The sequence below is a fragment of the Anser brachyrhynchus genome, assembly GCF_964034855.1.
Source record: "Anser brachyrhynchus genome assembly, chromosome: Z".
NCBI classification, from domain to species: domain Eukaryota; kingdom Metazoa; phylum Chordata; class Aves; order Anseriformes; family Anatidae; genus Anser; species Anser brachyrhynchus.
Genome location: NC_137697.1, coordinates 31870591 through 31889758, shown reverse-complemented (window position 1 = coordinate 31889758; position 19168 = coordinate 31870591). Strand labels below are relative to the sequence as shown.

At 41.5% G+C, this 19168-nt stretch overlaps 1 protein-coding gene across 1 annotated transcript; it reads left to right on the top strand.

The window, feature by feature from the left end:
• The first annotated feature begins 5713 nt into the window (after positions 1-5713).
• PLIN2 (perilipin 2) lies at positions 5714-19130 on the top strand. Its single transcript, XM_080574501.1, has 9 exons — positions 5714-5846; positions 7533-7589; positions 7669-7864; positions 8540-8622; positions 9115-9400; positions 9719-9903; positions 10635-10769; positions 11454-11744; positions 17911-19130. The coding sequence occupies exons 2-9, from the start codon at positions 7560-7562 to the stop codon at positions 18040-18042; spliced, it is 1338 nt and encodes a 445-aa protein (XP_080430627.1). The 5' UTR covers positions 5714-5846; positions 7533-7559; the 3' UTR covers positions 18043-19130.
• The last annotated feature ends 38 nt before the right edge of the window (positions 19131-19168 follow it).

The following is a 19168-nucleotide window of genomic DNA, read 5'->3' as shown; positions in this document are numbered from 1 at the left end:
TGTTCTGATGTATTAAAATTCCTTGGTGTTGCTGTTTGACTGATACAGGCTTCATCAGCATGAGGGGTTTTACAAAATTTCTTGAGTGAACATGAAGGTCATTTCATGCTACTTATATTCCACTATTATACTTTTTCTTTTGTCAGACCACCAGTTGACAAGTAAAACATCATACAAAACCAGAAATTTTTCTTATCTGTCCATTGTCTAGAATGTACTGATCTTTGTAGCGACAATACATCTCTAGCAGAGCAATTACCAATATTAAATTATTATTCAACCCCTTATCCTTCCCATGCTTGGACTGACTGAAATAATATTGCACTCTTAAAAATAGCTTCTATATTAGATTACATTGAAAGCATCCAGTAGAGTGTCCTCTGATTATGTTATAAATTCTGAGATCATTTTATGTATAAGCAATGATGTTATTCATAGGCGTAGCATACAGAGTAAAAGAAAAGCATGTTAGTGAAGTAGAAACGAGTAAAGGTATTGGAGTAGCTTTATAGACTGATAATGTCTTCATAGCACAATCCATTTAAAGTGTTGTAGTCAATGCTCCCATTGCATCAGTCAAATGCATATGATAACTATTATTCTATGCAGCTAACTAAATATATTACAATTTTATTGTCTAGCAAGGAATCTATGGTTTACGTCTAGTACCTATAAATCCAAAACCAGGGCTAAATTCTGTGAAAATGAAATTGCATGAGATTCACCCAGCTGATATTGAAAGAACTGTGTTCAAGGAACTTTATCTGTGCAGCATGCTGAGAAGTCTTGAATGCCATTGTTATCACTGCAGATAAACATGATCAGTACTGACTACAGTACTGACTTGGTAATTAACATCAATGAAACAACATGACATTCTCAAAGAGGAATAAGCCATGATAACTTTATATAAATACACTGAAATATTTTTGGAATGTTGATTTCTTAAGAAAACTGGAAAACAGTCTGAAAATGAACAGCTGGATTTTTTTTTTTTTAATTTTTATATTTAGCACTGAGTTACAAGTAGTAACCATAATTCCCTTACTCTATGCCCTCTTCTTAAGGACATGTGCTGCAAGTGCATATGCTTGTCAGAAGTGCTCAGGAGCAAAATTGTCTGGCCTCTGGTTAGCAGAATGGTTTCTCTTGCAGCTTTTAGGCAGTTATAAATTATGACACCAGATAAGTGTCCATGGACAGCTCAGTTGGTGGCTTATGGTTACATCTCCCTTCTCTCCATTGCACTGAATATGATATTAAAATAGTTTAAATCCTTATCATTTTCTGTCCTGTTTCCCCTAGTGATAACAGATACATTCCTTAATTCTAGAATAGGGCCTGGGTATTTTTTTCCTGTGCTTGTCTTGTATCTATGATAACAAAATTCTTTCCGATAACTATATTTTCTGGGTGTTAATACTTCTGTTAACTTCTGTCATAGCCTCATCCAGTGTTTTACGGCATGTAAAGCATGAAAGCTACAGGGCTATAACGTGTATGTCACATGAGACTTGAAGGCTTTCTGTGATCTTTCTGAAAGTGCTGCATGTTTCAATAACAATGTGTTGCTGCTCAGCTTTCCAAAGACATCTGGCAGGAGCAGAGACAACACTAATTAAATGAACAAAACAAAACAAAACAAAACAAAAAACAAACAACAACAACAACAAAAAAACACCTCTGTGCAATATGTAGATATGTATAGGGTGTAATTGACTCCCTGTCCCTCTCAAGCTAGGATGAGTTCCCCTCCTCTTCTGTCTTAATTAAACATCTCAGATCTACTGTACTCATGACGTGGGCAACAGTATCAGCTTGCCTATACTTCTGCTTGCCCTTTCCTTTCTTCACGAGTCCACAGCAGAGCTACCTCCTATCCAATTCCTCTCTTTTAAATCAGCTGACAGTCACAGCTGAAGAGGTAAGAGGTAATGATCTTTGGACAGCTACGAAAAAACATGACCTATCAGAAGATAAGTACATTCTAGAAATGAAGCGTGTAATAGAGAAAAACTGCAGATTATGCTGCTCAGAATCAAGAGTGCTGTGCTCCTGGGCAGAGCAGAATAAGGTTTCTATTCTTATAAAGATGATTAATGTGGACTTAGAAAAGGAGGATCATGCCTCACAAATCTGATATCCCCTCCTTAGGAGAGAAAAAGTCAAGTAAGCCACAGCAGAGAAGCTATTGACATAATTAACCAAGACCAGGGGAAAGCTTTCATACAGCAATATACTAAGGACTTAACCCCAAAACCAAGATGTAAGGTAGATAGACAGCTTAAGTGGATAAGGAGGTAGTTGCAGGTCCAAAGACAGAACAGTGCAAGGCAGAACCGCAAAGCCTAGAAATGGATTAGTGTGGGATTGGACGTAAAGGAGAACAGTGAGAGACAGCTGCGGGAAGATAACTTTGATTGTAATGTTTGGTCACAGACAACAGCCTCAAGGTGGCCAAGACAAGTATGCTGCTTCCCAGTTCGTTTGGACTCACTTGTATCTCATGACAAAGCAACTTTTATAAACACTGTGAAAAAAATACATGCTTTGAACATTAGAAATATTTAAAAGCAGAGGAACCATAATAATTGACTTGATTATATATGTTATGGATGCTGAAAATCATCTATCTTTCAGGACTTTGAATAATTTCTTTCTCTTAGTGTCCCTAGGGCAGTCCTGACTGCTGAGAAGCAATGCAGTGCCAGTGTTACGTGTAAGAACCTGAGGCACACGGAAGGTATGCCTTAGTTGTCTCGTGCCTCTAGCTCACTCCAGACAACCTCAAACTGTCACCGGAGGCACTTCTTTAAAGCCCGCCGTTTTCCTAAAGCTGTGGTGTTGGACATGATTCTTGACTACTCCAGAGGGCCACCTTTCTGTGCTCACTGTTTTGCAGGCCAAGATCATGAAGAGTTTCTCCTACCATGGTTAAAATGATCTGTGTTAGAAAAAAAATAACCATTACAAATACGTATGATAACATTTAGTTGTAAACAGGCAACAACAGGCTGTTACACAAACAAATCTCAGGAGGGCATAATCCCCAAAGGGTAACAAGCAGTTCGAGGTGGTATTTTGGCTGCAAACAGTATGCCTGATTTCAGCGCTAGTAAACTACAAAGTACACCCTGGCAGTACGTTCGCAAGGCCCCTGGATGGCCAGGAGGCAGCTGGATAGGAGGGCTCACTGTATTAATAAGCACTCTAAATGCCTATTATCAAAATCTTAAGAGATAAATAACTTTCTTATACAGGGTGGTGTGGCAAAGGATGTGGCTGCAATTAGAATCCTTGATCAAAGATTCTTCTTCTCTTTCTAATCCCATTCCCATTTGATTACTTTGATTTTCTTTGTAATATATCTCAATAACTACTTGGACTTTGCAACACTGATCCTTCAGTGGATACAACCATATGAATAGGTCTGATGAAATCAGTGAAATTATTTACAGCCTTATTCAGCAAATACTGAATGGCATATCCAATTACCTCTGTGCAAATCTAAAGTAGGTAGTGAACTATTTTTGTAAATTGGCAGTTATCTCCATGAAACTAAGTACATACATATTTCTTTACAAGATAGGGATTTGAAGCAAGTTTACAGACAGTCAGATACAGAAATACTGAGATATGAATGACACCATCATGGCAAAATCTGTATTACCTGAAGATAATTTTGATGCATTGTAACTCTAAAGATGATTGGTTGCAGCTGTTGATGCAAGGGTCTGAAATGTCATCTACATGGTATGTGTAAATTACAGTGGACACGTATGATCTTGTTTAAACAGTACTGCAGATAATATCAGTTTATATATGAAGTACAAATGATACAGCACATTGCCTGACTTCCATGTGTACCTCTGGAGTCTAATAAAACCTCCAGGTATGGTGGAAGGTTAACACAGACTATGTATACTGAAGTAAACATTGACTTCACTGCTTCCTTTTCGACTCCCCATATCTCTTCATCCACTAGGCATGATGCCAAATGAAAATCTCTGTACTAGTTCTTACAAATAGACTATCTTTCTATCTGTCAGTTGACTCAGGCTCAGCATATCTTGTGGTTTAACCCTGGTAAGCAGCTGAGCTCCACACAGCCACTCCTTCATTTCCTCTGCGTCAGGATGGGGGAAGAGAATCAGAAGGGTGAAAGTGAGAAAACTTGTGGGTAGATAGAGACAGCTTAATAGGTAAACTGAAAGCTCCTTGTGCAACCAAACCAAAACAAGGAATTCAGTCATGGCTTCCCACTGGCAGGCAGATGTTCAGCCATTTCCTGGAAAGCCAGGTTCAACACACATAATGGTTTCTTGGGAAGACAAGTGCCATCACTCCAACTGCCCCTCCTTCCCCCTTCTTTCCCCACAGTTTTGTTGCCGATCATGATACTGCATGGCACAGGACATCCCTTTGGTCAGTTGGGGTCAGCTATCCTGACTGTGCCCCAGCTGTGTTCTGGCAGAGTACGTCCCTGGACTGCAAGAGTTGCAGGTGTCCCTGTACTACAAATAACAGTGATGCGTATTCGTATCTAAAACGCCTGGAATACTCTGGAATTCCCACTACAGATATCTCTGACAAAAGAGGTATCTGACAATTGAATGTTTTACACCTGAGAAGCCATATGACTGTGAATGAGAAAAAAATGCAGGTCTCAGATAACTACAAGGAGAAAAAGTGGAGTGCCTGTGCCTGTGAAGTGTTTGGTATGGGTCCTAACAGAGGCATGATAAAGCACTTCAGAGAAGTGAAAATCCCTATGTTGTTCCAGAATAATTTTCTAATCTGTTCTGCTCTGAAACAAGAAGAGTGAACTGATTTTACTTTGCAGAAACAAACTGAAACACCATTCTGGGAAGGTCTTTTTTGAACAGGTTGAAAAACAAACATATGCTCTTTCCCAAAGCCCAGGAATCACAGAATCACAGAAAGGTTTGGTTGGAAGGGACCTTACAGACCACCCAGCTCCAACCCCCTCCCACGGGCAGGGACACCTCCCATCAGACCAGGTTGCCCAAAGCCCCATGCAGCCTGGCCTTGAGCACCTCCAGGGATGGGGCATCCACAGCTTCTCCGGGAACCTGTGCCACTGCCTCACCACCCTCACAGTGAAGAATTTCCTCCTCATATCTAATCTAAATCTACCCTTTTGTATTAGGAAAATAGTGTCCTGTAGGAGCAAGGGTCAGAATCTCTATAGCAGTAGACAAAGGGTATTGCAACAAGGGAATAACAGACAGATAAGAGGGAGAGACGGTTTTTGTATTTTTCTACCAAGCTTTTGCAAGAAGCCTTCTGTCCCCATCCTGGGCAGATAACGATACTTTTTACTGTACTGCTCTGTATTAGAGGAATTTGCTGTCCTGGCACAGTGATAATCAGAAGAGGAGGTCTGTGTGTGTCGAGCAGTAAAAGTTAAAACAGCATTTGCAGGATGACTGTTGTTTAGGGTGCAGTAATGGGGCAGAAAGGGGTCTCGCTGTTCTGAGGCTGACAGATACGCTGGTTCCTTGTCATTTCCCTCCTTTAAACAATTAAAGCTACCGGGACCTTCTGACAGAAAGGCTGGACAAGAGTTCCCTGTAATAAAGTTTCTCCGCGGTTTTATTTTTTTTTGGTTTTGTTTTAGGAACTAATTCTCTTCTCCCCCCCCCCCCCCACCCCCACCCCGTGACGAGGCGCGTCCGTGACGCGCGCGCAGCTCTCGCGAGATGTCGGCGGCCGCTGCTATAAGTCGCGGGACGTGGGGCAGCCGCCTCAGTGCGTGGCGGCGGCGGCGCCGGAGCGGTCGGGTGGCGGCGGACCCTCCTCCTTCTCCCTCGCTCCCAGCTGCGGTGAGTACCGCGCGGCTCCGCCACGTGGCCGCCCCCCGGCCCGACCGGCGGCACGGGGCCTCCGAAAGGCGCCCTCACAGCGTGGGCTGCGCCTCGGGGTCCGCCCCTCTGCCCCCGCTGGGCGCAGGGGTGGCTCCGGAGGCTCCGAGTACCCGTGCGGCCGGCCCGAGCTCGCCTCTTGCCGAGTGAAATCCCCACGCGCAGCCCCGCCGCCTGCGGCCGGGCCTTTTGTGACGCGCTGCCAGCCCCGAATAATCCCTCAGGCGAGGGCCCCTCCTCCTGCCGGCCGGCATCAGCCGCGACCCGGCGTGCGGCGCCGCGCGGGCGGCTGCGGGGCGTGTGGTGGTTGTGGCAGTTGTGGCTCGGTGGGTGGGAGGGGGGGCTCCGCTGTTATTCTCGTAGCCCTTGTTTATTACCTGCTTGCACGCTTCGTGTACAGCGGTTAATCTCATTACAGGAGTTGCCTTCTGGCACGTGTGCGCGCTGGTGTGTGGGCAAATGCGCCTGCAAAGTGTTAACAGCACGCTGTTGTCACTGCCCGTTATGTAACGAAAGAGAAATGTTTACTTGACCCAAAGCAGAAAATTAACGCATCCTGTTTTGATATTATCATATATGTGAAAAGGAAAGCTGCTGTCGGGCTTTCTGGCACACCTAACAACACAGCCTTCAGAACTGCTGTCCTTTCAGGAGTGAAGTGCTCTATGGAGCTGTCAAAGCAAAAAGTGCTTGCAGATCATGTTTGGCTTCAGTGCATTCACAGAATGACAATGCGCTTCTGAGCATTCATATCTGTGTGTTCTCTTGAAGTGGTACTGCATTATCCCTTTCCCCTCTCCCTTTTATAGGGTTTATATGGGGAGAACTACTACTGTTTTCTCCATGGGAGTGCACATTGGAAGATAATCGCGTAGCGTAGGCTTGCTGAACAACTGCTCTCCCCAGCCTGTTTCAATGTGGGCTTGGTAGTAATTCCTAAATTAGCACAAAGGAAAGTTATTTCCTGTTGTGGGAGAGTTCTAACTGTGCATGCTACAGGAATTCTAACTCTTGAGTAAATGAGCAGTGGAAACCCTGTGTGGGCATCAGACACTGCAGCAGAGATAATGAGCCCACTGTGTTTAGTGGAGTAACTTGGGTGAGAATTAATCTGAGGTTACTGAGATGAGTATTTCACCGCAGTCTTCAAGTGTCCACAATATTTGGACAACAACAACTAATCACATTTCAAACTTGACTCCCTTTTGTTAATCTGATTAAAGATACTGGTGGTAGAGTCTTCATCTGTCCTTTAGACATCCGAAATGAGAGTTTTAATAAACTCTTAGCTTAAGAACAGCTGGGTAGGTTTCCTTCACCCTGGCTCAACAGTTGAGGCCAAGTATATTTCTCCTAGAAAAAAGACATGACTCAAGTTGTAATTCTGTAGTGAACTGCTGTATTTCAAAGCCTGTTTCTTGCATCTGGCGTACTTGTATTGCTTAAACCAATGAAAAGCATTAGGAAACAAAGCTTTTGGACTTCTAAATTGTTAAAATAAAATGGATCTCCTATATGCAAGAACAAACATCCTTAATCCCCTTGATTCTGGTGGGGTTGATCATAAAGCAATTGTTGGTTTGAAAGCCTGGTGTTTAAATGAAGTGGATATGAGGATGTCCTAACTCTGACATGCTTCTTTCATAGGCTGTGTAAGACTGAAGACCTGAAAAAATGGCATTAGCAGCAATTGATCCACAACAGGTATGTTTAAGATAGCCCAGTAGGTTTTTTAATGTATAGTTCAGAAAAATAGTCAATTAACCTCTTTCTCTTTAAACAGAACATTGTATCAAGGGTAGCAAACCTTCCTTTGGTGAGCTCCACCTATGATATGGTGTCGACAGCCTACGTTACTACAAAGGATAACCATCCCTATCTGAAGTCAGTATGTGAGATAGCAGAGAAAGGAGTGAAGACAATTACTTCAGTAGCCATGACAAGTGCTATGCCTATCATCCAGAAACTGGAACCACAAAGTAAGGCAAAGATGGAGCTGTTGATACCTTTAATTCAACTGATTGCTTTATATATTAACATGTGCTTACAGTTGAGCACAGTCATGCTGGTCTGGAGTGTTATTTCAGCTAGCTGACAACCATCTCAACAAGCCTTGCTTGTTGAGTAACTTATTACAGATAGGTATGACTTGGGGGAGTGGTGGAATCCAGAGCCAAAGCTGATTCCAGCTTTCGTAATACTGAACTGACTGGCTCCTCGTGATTTGCAAGGTGATTGTGTAGTTGCTTGTGCAACACCTTCCTCACCTTTCACCTACTTTCAAGTGTTTTGTGCTTTCTCTCAAAGAGTAACTTGTGGTTAAATTTGGCAACTGTGTCACAAGGCTGTTGTAACCAGGAGCCTTAGTTTCTTCAACTGGCAGTAGGCCAGGTGTTTCAACCTGTTACAACAGTTGCTTGTAAGGTATATGAACAGACTTCCTCTGCCTGCAAGTGAGCTTGCTTAAGGCACTGTAGACCAGCCTTCTTGTGGGGCTTTGCTACCTCAAATCCCCCTGAAAAGGGGAGAGAAGCTACTTTAAATGTGCTGCTGTGTGAGCTCCATTTCAAAAACAAATAACAATTGGAGTTATTTATACTAAGGCAAAACAAAACTTAAAATCAACTGTTGAACTGTTGTAATTTCTTTTATAGTTGTAGTTGCCAACAACTATGCATGTATGGGTCTAGACAAAATTGAAGAGAGACTGCCTATACTGAATCAACCCACTGACAAGGTAAGTCTTCTCCATGTACATATGCTGAGCAGAAGATCTCTATACCTGTCTCTTTGCTGTTGATATGAAAAATGCAGTGAGGGGAGTTCCTGTAAGCTGCACTTGCTTCACAGCTTAGATGTAGTGAGGAGATGGAGTGCATTTCTGTAGAATCATTTGCTTTTGGAAGGTCACTGAGCCATTCTTTTTTTTTTTACATTAGCGGGCTACTTGATGTATCTGTAGTTGCTGTTCACTGGTGGGCATCCTGTAAAAACTTTTTCTTGCTCATTGTAAAACAAACTGATTTACATTAACTGAAGAGTGTTGAGCTGAAGGCTGTGTGACAATCATATCTTTTTGTCTATATGCTTTCAGTGCAAGTTCTTCCTAGATAAGACTTGTATGAGCCTTAATATAATTCTGTATTATCTTAATATATTCTGTATTATCTGGATTATGTAGCTCTTTTTATCAAATATTTTTAGTGAATTAACCTATTTTCATTGTCAGGTTGTTGCCAATGCTAAGGATGTAGTTGTTGGAGCCAGAGAAGCTGTAACAACCACTGTGACTGGTGCCAAGGAAACTGTTGCTCACACAATCACTGGAGTTGTGGACAAGACTAAAGAAGCGATGCAAGACAGTGTAGAAATGACCAAGTCTGTTGTTAATGGTGGCATTAACACTGTCTTGGGAAGTCGTGTGGTGCAGATGGTGAGCAGTGGAATGGATAGTGCTCTCACTAAATCGGAAACCCTAGTGGACCAGTATCTCCCACTCACAGAAGCAGAACTAGGTAAGAACAAGTCAGGTTTAATTTTGATGGTATACATGTATTGGAGAGAAACAAGCAGTCATCCATTTATTACCTCATAGCAGGGAGGGAGCATGTGCTTCCCAAACTGTCTTTGGCCTTCCTGGTTGTAATAGCGTTTTCTTGACAGGCAAGCAGAATGAACCTAAGTAAGGGTTACATGTGTGCCTGTCAGCCAAACCTGCTGTTAAAGGACTACTAAACAAGTCCAATATTCAGTTATTATGAAGCAAATGAAATATCATCAGGCCTCTTAAGTTTTGTTCCACTGGTCAATCTGCTCCCTTTCCACTTTTCTAGAAAAAGAAGCTGCAAAAGTTGAAGGTTTTGAACTTGGAGTTCAAAAGCCAAGTTACTATGTTCGGCTAGGATCTCTGTCATCAAAGGTCCGTGCACGTGCCTACCAGCAAGCCTTAAACAAAGTTAGAGATGCTAAACAGAAAAGCCAGGAGACGATTTCTCAGCTCCACCATACTGTTAATCTGGTAAGTTCAAGTTCTCACTTTAGGTATAAAAAACAAATGTTGGTATAGTTTTTGAATGTAGAGAACAAACAGGGAAAAATCAGATAGCTGTGACTAAATTGATTTTCAAAATATAAAGCACTTCCCAATGGAGCTTTTTACCACTAGTCAGGAGAAGTCCTAAATCAAGCTGATCTGTAAAACAGACCAATTACTTGTAATTTTAAGCACTGCATAAATAGAAGTAATGTTTAAAAGGTGTTTTTGTTGTAAAGGGTCAGTTCTGACACATTTATTCATTGAAGAAAGTGTCTTGCAATTTAGAAACACTTCAGTGCTTTACTTCAGTCTTTATATTAACAAAACGTAGGATTCTTCATGGGCTTGCTCTTCTTGCTGTGGGTATCTCTGAGCATTCCTGAGTGCTTCAGTCATCTGATCCTAACTATGTACCTTTATGTACAGCACAAACTGTACATAAATAGTTATGGTCTTCTATATACTTACAGCTCCATGTATACGAGTTCAGTGGGGGAGGATGAAATAGCTGAGGTGTAGAGGGGTAGACTACATAACATCTTGAAACTGCTTCTAGCTTTTTCTGTGGAGAAGGAGCATATCCTTATGTTCTCCAAAGCCTTTCGTTTGAACTTTACGTGTTTAAAATACCAGCTTTGTAATTTTTTTTTTAGGGTAGCCCTAATAAAACTGTTTGGACTCTTACTTTACTTCCTTGTTTGGCTGTATTTCAGATCGAGTATGCCAGAAAGAACATGAATAGTGCCAATCAGAAACTTCTTAATGCTCAGGAAAAACTCTATCAATCCTGGGCAGAATGGAAGAAATATACAGGTCAAAATGATGGTGATGAGTCGCATAGTGCTGAGGTAAATAGATGTAAATATAAACTGGAAATAAATGGACTGCATACTGTCGAGGTGACACTGGCTAACTAACAGTCCCCAAAATGCACAGCATCTCATTTTAACAGCACAGAATGCTTCTGTACAAAAGTAGAATCTAAATGATGAAGTTCAGGCATCTGCCAGTGACTCTTATGAAAAGCAGAGGACATCCTAACTCTTAAATGAGCCTACTTCCTGCAGACACTAAAGGGTTATTCTACTTTCAAGAGAATCCTCATTCTGTGAACTTGTTGGGATATTAACCATATCTAGACCAGCTAGGATTCACTTATCTCATGGCCAAACTGGACAAAGCAATTCCTCAGCATAAAGCAGCCCGAGGAACAGACTCACTGAGTCTTATAGAGCTTTGAATAGTGGTTCATCCACTAGAATACTTCTCTGCTTTAACTTGCTATCCAGAGTTGATACAAGAGCTTCCTTATCTGTTGTTGGGTAGATACTACCAATGCTTCTGTTCCAAAGTACTTGAACATTGGAGAAATCAAGTACTTTGAAGCTGTCTGTTACTCTTCTTGCTTAATCCTTGTTATCTGCTGTATCTTACTTTCACCCCTTTTACTTTGCTTCCTTGTCTCTTAAATAACATAAAACTGCTACAGTCACAAAGATACTGACAAGCGATTATTATGTTTTTGTTTCCAGCACATAGAGTCGAGAACTCTAGCTATTGCACAGAGCCTCACTCACCAGCTTCAGACCACTTGCCTCACACTGGTCTCAAGCCTACAGGGTCTGCCACAGAATGTGCAGGACCAGGTTTACAGTGTTGGGTCAATGGCAGGTGATGTCTACCAGATCTTCCGGTCAGCATCCTCTTTTCAAGAACTGTCAGACAGCTTTCTTGCTACAAGCAAAGGACAACTGAAGAAAATGAAAGAGTCTCTGGATGACGTGATGGATTATCTTGTTAACAACACGCCGCTCAACTGGCTGGTAGGTCCCTTTTACCCACAACTGCCTGGCATTCAGCATGCTGAGAGCAAAGGTGAAGGGGAGAAAAATTCCAGCCAGGAAGACAAACAGCTTGAACACCCTATTGAGTAAACTGCATAGCATGCATGTACTCTGCAGACTGACCAAACAAGTGACTAACAACTGTAGCTGTCAAAAAGCTTTAGGGGGGAAAAAACTTACGAGTGGGGAAGTGATTTAGAGAGGACACTCTCCTACAAATGCATTGTATTGTCCTGAGTAGTAAAGACACTCTAAAACAAACAGAAGTGCCTAAATACTGGCAGCTTACAGTTGTCAAGACGCCTTGTTTGTACAGTTGAGAAACCTCACTATGCTTATTAATGGTAGTAATATCCTTACTCTAAATGATTCTTATCCCAGCTGAAAGCATTTGATCTGCTGCTTAATCTCTACCAGAGTAATATAAAAGCCTTACATGCTATGAAATGCCTTTAAAAGCCTTGCATTCTAGCGAGGTATGCCTGAATTCTGTACTTGCTGCAGATCATGCATTTGATTATTTTTTAATGACGGTCTCAAATTGAACTGTTACATGATTCATGAGGATTCTGTGAGGGCAGAATTCCAAAGCTGAAAGTGGGGTTTCTGACTGAGTCAGCTGGAGTTGAATGCTGTGACAGTGCTAATATTAATGATATAAACTTACTATTGTATTACATAGTAACCTGACCAAATCATTATCAAAGTATATTTTTGACAGTATAAAGACAAGATTCATGCTGTTTGTACTCAGGTGCCTGCTGTTGTATGCTTTTTGTAGCCAACTTTTTGTAATACATTTTGTACCTTAGTAATAAATGCTTCAGCTGCCAAAGTCTGTCTCCATTTGTATGGTGTGTAAAACATGTAACTTGCTGTTCTGTGACTCCTTTAATCTGGGTCCAAGAGAAAGCAAGCTTGCGATGCAAATGAAGTAGACACATTGAAAATCTGAATCTATTTGTGTGTATAGATAACACTGCTGCAGTGTTTCCTTCTTCCCTTCCATTCAGTCTTTGCTTTACTGTTGCTTTTTTTGTGCTTACTGTTACCTGTCCAGACTGTGAACAGGTGGATGGCCTTACAGTGAGGAAAAAAGGATATAGGGAAAAAAAATCAGTCTTCCCCATCTAGTAGATGTTGTCTGTATGAGACTCCCATCTACCTGCTTTGGCTGCTGACTTGGTAGGAGTGTGTACTCTTCCACTGTCAATGCAAGCTTTAATCTTTTTTTACTTTATGTACCCTCTTCTGAACTTGAGTGACTAATGTGAATTAACACTCATCTACTTGGGTGGAGTTGTTCCCTAGTAACTTCTATAACTCCCTTCCCTTGATGAGAATTACTGTTACTTGGAAAAAAGCTTTCTTGGTTTATTGCTGTCCAGGTAAGTTGTGTTCTTGATGCATACCCTAGGCAACTGTGCATTGCAGTCATTTAATTTAGCAATGTTGGTCTCAGATTCAAAGAAGTTGCTAAACAGTGTGAATCAAAACAAGTAACTCTGGGTAACTCTGTAAGTTACTCTGGCCTTTTAGAGCTGAAGTACAACTGGTGGTCACAACTAGAGCAATGCCTGGTTGTGTTTACGTGTTTGTGCTGATAGCCTGTTGTACCAACACACTACAAAAACTCCTGCATTTTTGTGCTGTGACTTTTTTCCCCACATAGAAACCAAGTATACAGAATATTAAGTTTCCGACTCCCAGTGGAATGGGGGGCTCTTTGTTGGAAGAAGAGAAGGCTAAATAATGGTGAATTAGTATGTTCTTGGTTTATTGTACCCAGTACAAGTCCTTGCATTTAGATTATTGGATCATCTTAATGAGGACAGCGCTGGGTGTTGGAACTGAACTGTAGTTTTAATGGCATGGATATCTTGCTGGTAATTTAGTATAGCATGTCTCTAGTCTTTATTGCAATTAAGGGACTTCAGACAAAACCTAACATTTTCTAGCACAGGTGGAATGCCAATTAAATTGCCTACTGGAGGCATGGATGTCTTGGACATCTTCCAGAACCTGTGAACTGAAGCTGATGTGCGTTCTAATAACTACTGAAAAATCTCACATGGAATGAAGAAAACCTAAAATATTAACACAGCAGAGCCTACTCATAGATTGTCCGTAATTTTACCTGTTTCCATATAATTGCATATATCAAGCAGTTACACAACATGAACTTGCTTGCTTTAAAAAAAAAAAAAAACAAAAAAAAACTAAGCAATACCCTCAAAAGTGTTTTTGAGAGCTATGAAGTTTCTTGGGATTTTTTTTTAAAATGAGACCAGGTGAAATGAGACCAGATGCATTGAAAATGATGGGAGGTGAAATAAAGCTTCACAAATGTATTTATAGCAGTATACATATTAGTAAAGCCAAAATTACAAGATTTGTATAAGGGCTGGAGTTCTTTAGTTTACCTCAAACTAAAGAAATGCGGAAAGCTTTTGAAATCTCTCCCCCTTTGTAAGGTGATGAATTCATTCCACAGAATCTTTTCTAAACTGTATAATTTCTGGTAGTGCTATGTAGCTAGTAAGGTAAGCTAGGTGAAAAGAAACAGGTGAAAGGATTTCAGAACAACTTAAATCTTTTCTGTTTTAAAAATAAATAGCTCTCAAAAAAACCCCAACAAAGAACAAAAAAACTTCTCCAAGCCAGCTGGTTAAGAAGAGAAAAGGGAACCTTCTTTTATTACTTCTTAAGTGTAATCTGTTCATTATTTGCATGATGGAAAATCTTGTAGAAGCTAGCTGGTGTTATTGTGCACAGTGTTTTGCTGAATGTACTACATGTTGTACTATGAATGAAAAATTGATTTTTTTTGCATAATATACAGTCTGACTAAAAATAAGTGCTTCTTCTGAAAGTGCAAAACAAGAATAATCTCAAATTGCTACTCGCTCATCTCTAAAAATACAGCAAGAAAAAAATGGATGAGCTTATAATTAAGTTAGTGTTGATATTAACATTTGGACACTAAGACAGCAAAAACGCTGAAGTATGTTTTGCATTATTCCATGCAAGGGTTCTGCAAGTTTTATACTATTTCATTTCAGAAGATCTAACTCTGTCTTACAGAGGAAAAGTACAAAGAAGGGTCATATCTAGCCCTATTCTTGCAAGAATTGTCTTATGGCTTTGTTTCAACTTCCTAACATCCTAGCAACTATGAAATGAGAGTACAGTTAAACACAAAGGTGATACAGAAGTGAAAGTCCTTTACCGAAGCAGTGGAGGCTTTGCATTGATTTACTTAGACTGGTGCAGACGGCAGTGTGTTTTTAAAACAACTTAGTATGTTCAAAACTGAGATAAATGATACTGACACCAACCCTGTTTTACTCTCATGCACAGCTACACTCCCATTTAAAATTATTTAATGTCTATGAACATCTTACTAGCATGTTCGTAAGCAGTTGACTCCTTTATGTACGCACTGAGGATGTAAAGAGAGCATAAACTTAAATTGGAAAAATTGGAAATGTTGATTATCCCATTATCTGTAGGAGAAACATGGATATAAATAATAGAGGTGACTTGCAACTATGCTGTAGTGAAAATTACCAGTGGTCAGACATAGTTACTGAGCATGGTTATGTACCCTGCTCAGCCTAAAAACAGAATTATAGAATCACAGAGTTGGGTTGGAAGGGACCTTAAAGGCCATCCAGTTCCAACCTCCCTCCCATGGTCAGGGACACCTCCCACCAGACCAGGCTGCCCAAAGCCCCATCCAGCCTGGCCTTGAGCACCTCCAGGGATGGGGCATCCACAGCTTCTCTGGGCAGCCTGTGCCAGTGCCTCACCACCCTCTGAGTGAAGGTTTTCCTCCATATATCTGATCTAAATCTACCCTCTTTTAGTTTAAAGCCATTCCCCCGTGTCCTATCACTCCACCCCCTGACAAAGAGTCCCTCCTCAGCTTTCCTGTAGCCCCCCCTTAGGTACTCGAAGCCCCCTGTAAAGTCTCCCCGGAACGTCTCTTCTGCAGGCTGAACAAACCCGACTCCCTCAGTCTGTCTTTGTAGCAGAGGTGCTCTAGCCCTTTGGTCATCCTTGCGGCCCTCCTCTGGACCTGATCTAACAGGTCCATGTCCTTCTTCTGCTGGGGGTCCCAGGGTTGAACACAGGACTCCAGTTGGGGTCTCACAAGAGCAGAGAGGCAGAATCGCCTCTCTTGACCTGCTGGCTAGGCTTCTTTTGATGCAGCCCGGGATGCAGTTGACTTTCTGGCTGCAAGAATACGTTGCCAGCTCATTTGGAGTTTTTCATTCACCAACATCCCCGAGTCCCTCTCCTCAGAGCTGCTCTCAACTCATTCTCTCCCCTATATTTGTGCTGGGGATAAACCAGTTGGTTAAACTATCTATTTGGGCACATTTTTAAATGAATTTGCAAACGAACTCCAAATTCCCCAAGAGCTACTTTGCCTTAGACTTGTTACATATCTCCATTTGTACTATGATATGAGATACGGGGTCATCTGCTGATAATGACAAAATATATTGTTTTTCTAAGTACAGTAATTAGAGATTTAGGTAAATGCAATAAGCAGAAAGATGCAGGATGATTCTTGCTGGTTGAAGAATGTCTTTCCCACATTCCTGCTGCCTTTCGAGTTTTAGGAGAAGATTTAATACTGATTTAATTTTGAGCAAGCTTAGGCTCTCAAAGTGGTGTAGGCATTTCATTGTACTCATACTATTGCCTGATACGTGGCATGCTGTTTAAAGTCTTCCAAAGCTCAGTTTTAATTAATATTTTAATTAATATTTCTAAGTACCCGGTGTCCTACAGTCAACTACTCTCCAAGGAACTGAGTAATTCACACTCAGTGCTTCAATGCTGTCTACAACCTGATAGCTGCAGTAGCAATCTTTCTCCTTTGGTGTGTTCTCTGTTCTTCTGGCATGTCTTCAGGGAAGGCAAAGCATAGACTTCTCTTTCCTATGTTTTTGCTAAAAGTTGGTCATAAGCAAGGTGTTTTGCAGTTACTGAATGAATTAAAAGTGCTTCTCCAGCCAGTACTGATGGCGAGGCACTGGCACAGGCTGCCCAGAGAAGCTGTGGATGTCCTATCCCTGGAAGTGTGCAAGGGCAGCTTGGATGGGGTTTTGGGCAACCTTGTCTCTAGGCAGGTTCCTTTGTATAACCCATTGATCCCAAGGAAAGAAGAAAGGCAAAACAAGTTTAAAAACTTGTGGAAGGTGTCCGTGCCCATGGCAGAGGGTTGGAACCAGATGATCTTTAAGGTCCCTTCCAACCCAAACCATTCCAGGATTCTGTGATTCTAAACGCTTAGAAGCCTCTTCAAATCACTGCTTTTTCAGACATACAGAACCAAAGTGCCATGAGCAAGCACGTGATGATCCTGTCTGTCTTCAAGTATTCATCATATTACCAACATTAAACCTAACCATGAATCAAACTGTACATATATGAATTTTTCACTTGGGGTAGAAAACTTCTGGTTATGAGTAAATTGCTTAATTCTATCTCATTTTTTCAGAAGAGACAAAGTAATTTAAGTCCTGCTAATGGGACTTAAGCTCCTAAGTGTCTTAGCCAAGGTTTTTAGAAGTGTGTAACATCCATGTGTCCACTAATGTCTAACTATTCCTGAAACCCAGTAGCTGCTTAAAATACAGAATACAATATGTGCAGTTGAAATAGAGGTCAGCGTATTTTTGCAGTTCCGGATATTTGTGTCCTTGGGAAAGGTTTGGTGTGGTAGGCAGGCAGGGCAGTACAAAGCAGTCTATATCAAGCTTCTCTAGGCTTCTCCATTGTATAACCCATTGATCCCAAGGAAAGAAGAAAGGCAAAACAAGTTTAAAATCTTCAATTTTTAATTTTCTAGTCATTGTTTTCACTAAATGCACTCAGTGTGTTTAGCTGTGTTCCACTTCTACTACCAAATCCTGTCTTCCAAGCAACTGATTTAGATCTTGCATAATATTTGGTCTTAATGCTGTATTTATGTTCAATGTGTGACTGAGCATATTTCACTCCCTATTCAGTACTTTGGGTCTGATTTCTAGAGATGCTGAGCATCTTCATCTCCTGACTTCAGTCAGGAATACTGCACAAATTTATTTAGTTTTACTTTTGAATTGATTGAAATTTTGTTCCTATACAGGTTCCAGATTTCACTATTACAGACCTCTCTTCAGAGTCAGATGATATCCCAGACATTTTGGATTTGGATGAAGATCAACAAGACTTTTCACGCACAAATGGCCCATACACCACAGGGCAAAGAGTTGAGTGAAGAAAAGCAGAAAAACATCTTTTGGATACAATGTATTTTTGCCACGTTTAACCTATATTTCTCCTTTTTGAAGCTGATCCTACCTAGCTTTGGACTTTTTAAAATCAGTGCTGTTTCACTTAGCTGCATCAAAACTGATTATTACCCCCTGAGGATTACATGCTAGGTTAATTCATTAGCTTGTGTGTCACGCTCCTGCTCTATAAACCAGGTATAGCTTAGCCAGTGCATCCAACTGATCTAATCTTTGTTAAATACTTGTATAGCTGTTTGTTCTCCTGTTGGCAACAGCCAAGAGAACACGCCAGTGCTTTGCATAAAGGGCTGCCAACAAAAGGAGTTGATGAGGATTGCCCACGAAGTTTCCCCTTTCAAGTCTACATGGAAAGCTCTTCTGCATCTACCTCTTTGCTGCTGGAAAGGACAGGAGGCTTTGGCCGTCTCAGATTCTCTCAGCTTTTTTTTTTGTTTGTTTGTTTTTTGTTTTTTGTTAGGCACTGTGCCTACAGAGATTAGAGGAGGGTCCTTTGGGTGCTTTATCCAAGGGTGCTTTATGCACAAAAGGATGCCCTTTCTCTCTACATGCCTTCTGCGTGCAAAACATTTTGGTCATCTTGATATTATTGGTTATGGGACCTGAGACTAGAAGAGGGTAAATGCTTAGAAAGGGATGTTCCTTCCAGAAGGAAGGACGGGAGCTAAAAATGAAAGGGGAAGACATTGGAAAGAGCGATGGAAAAGGGAAGAGACAGGGAGAAGAGAAGAAGAAGGAAGGGAAGGGAAGAAGAGAAAAGGGTTTGGACAATAGAAAAATAATTAAAAAAAATAATAATGACGGTCAAGAGAGGGAACCGAAGGTAGAGGTATTTCTGGTGTCAGCGATAATCTTTTTTTAACGAGGACCCGGGCTAGCTTCCTGTAGCAGCGGGGGCGGTGGGCGCCCGGCGAGCAGCGCCCGCTGCACGTCTCTCTGGGGATCAGGCCGAGCCCGCGGCCGCACGCTGGGGATGTGACGGGGCCGCCGGGCGGGCTGCTGCGAGAACTTCCAAGTCACGGAAATGCCTTGAAATAAAAGACTGAACTGCGCAGCCTGGTGTCCGCCTCGGCTCTGTGAGGGGATTAGCAC

Excerpts from the sequence above, each read along its gene's own strand:
- PLIN2 (XM_080574501.1), top strand. The coding sequence starts at position 7,560 with ATGGCATTAGCAGCAATTGATCCACAACAG. Across the intron at positions 8,623-9,114 it reads TGAATCAACCCACTGACAAG|GTTGTTGCCAATGCTAAGGA; the intron begins GTAAGTCTTCTC and ends TTTCATTGTCAG. Across the intron at positions 11,745-17,910 it reads ACACGCCGCTCAACTGGCTG|GTTCCAGATTTCACTATTAC; the intron begins GTAGGTCCCTTT and ends GTTCCTATACAG.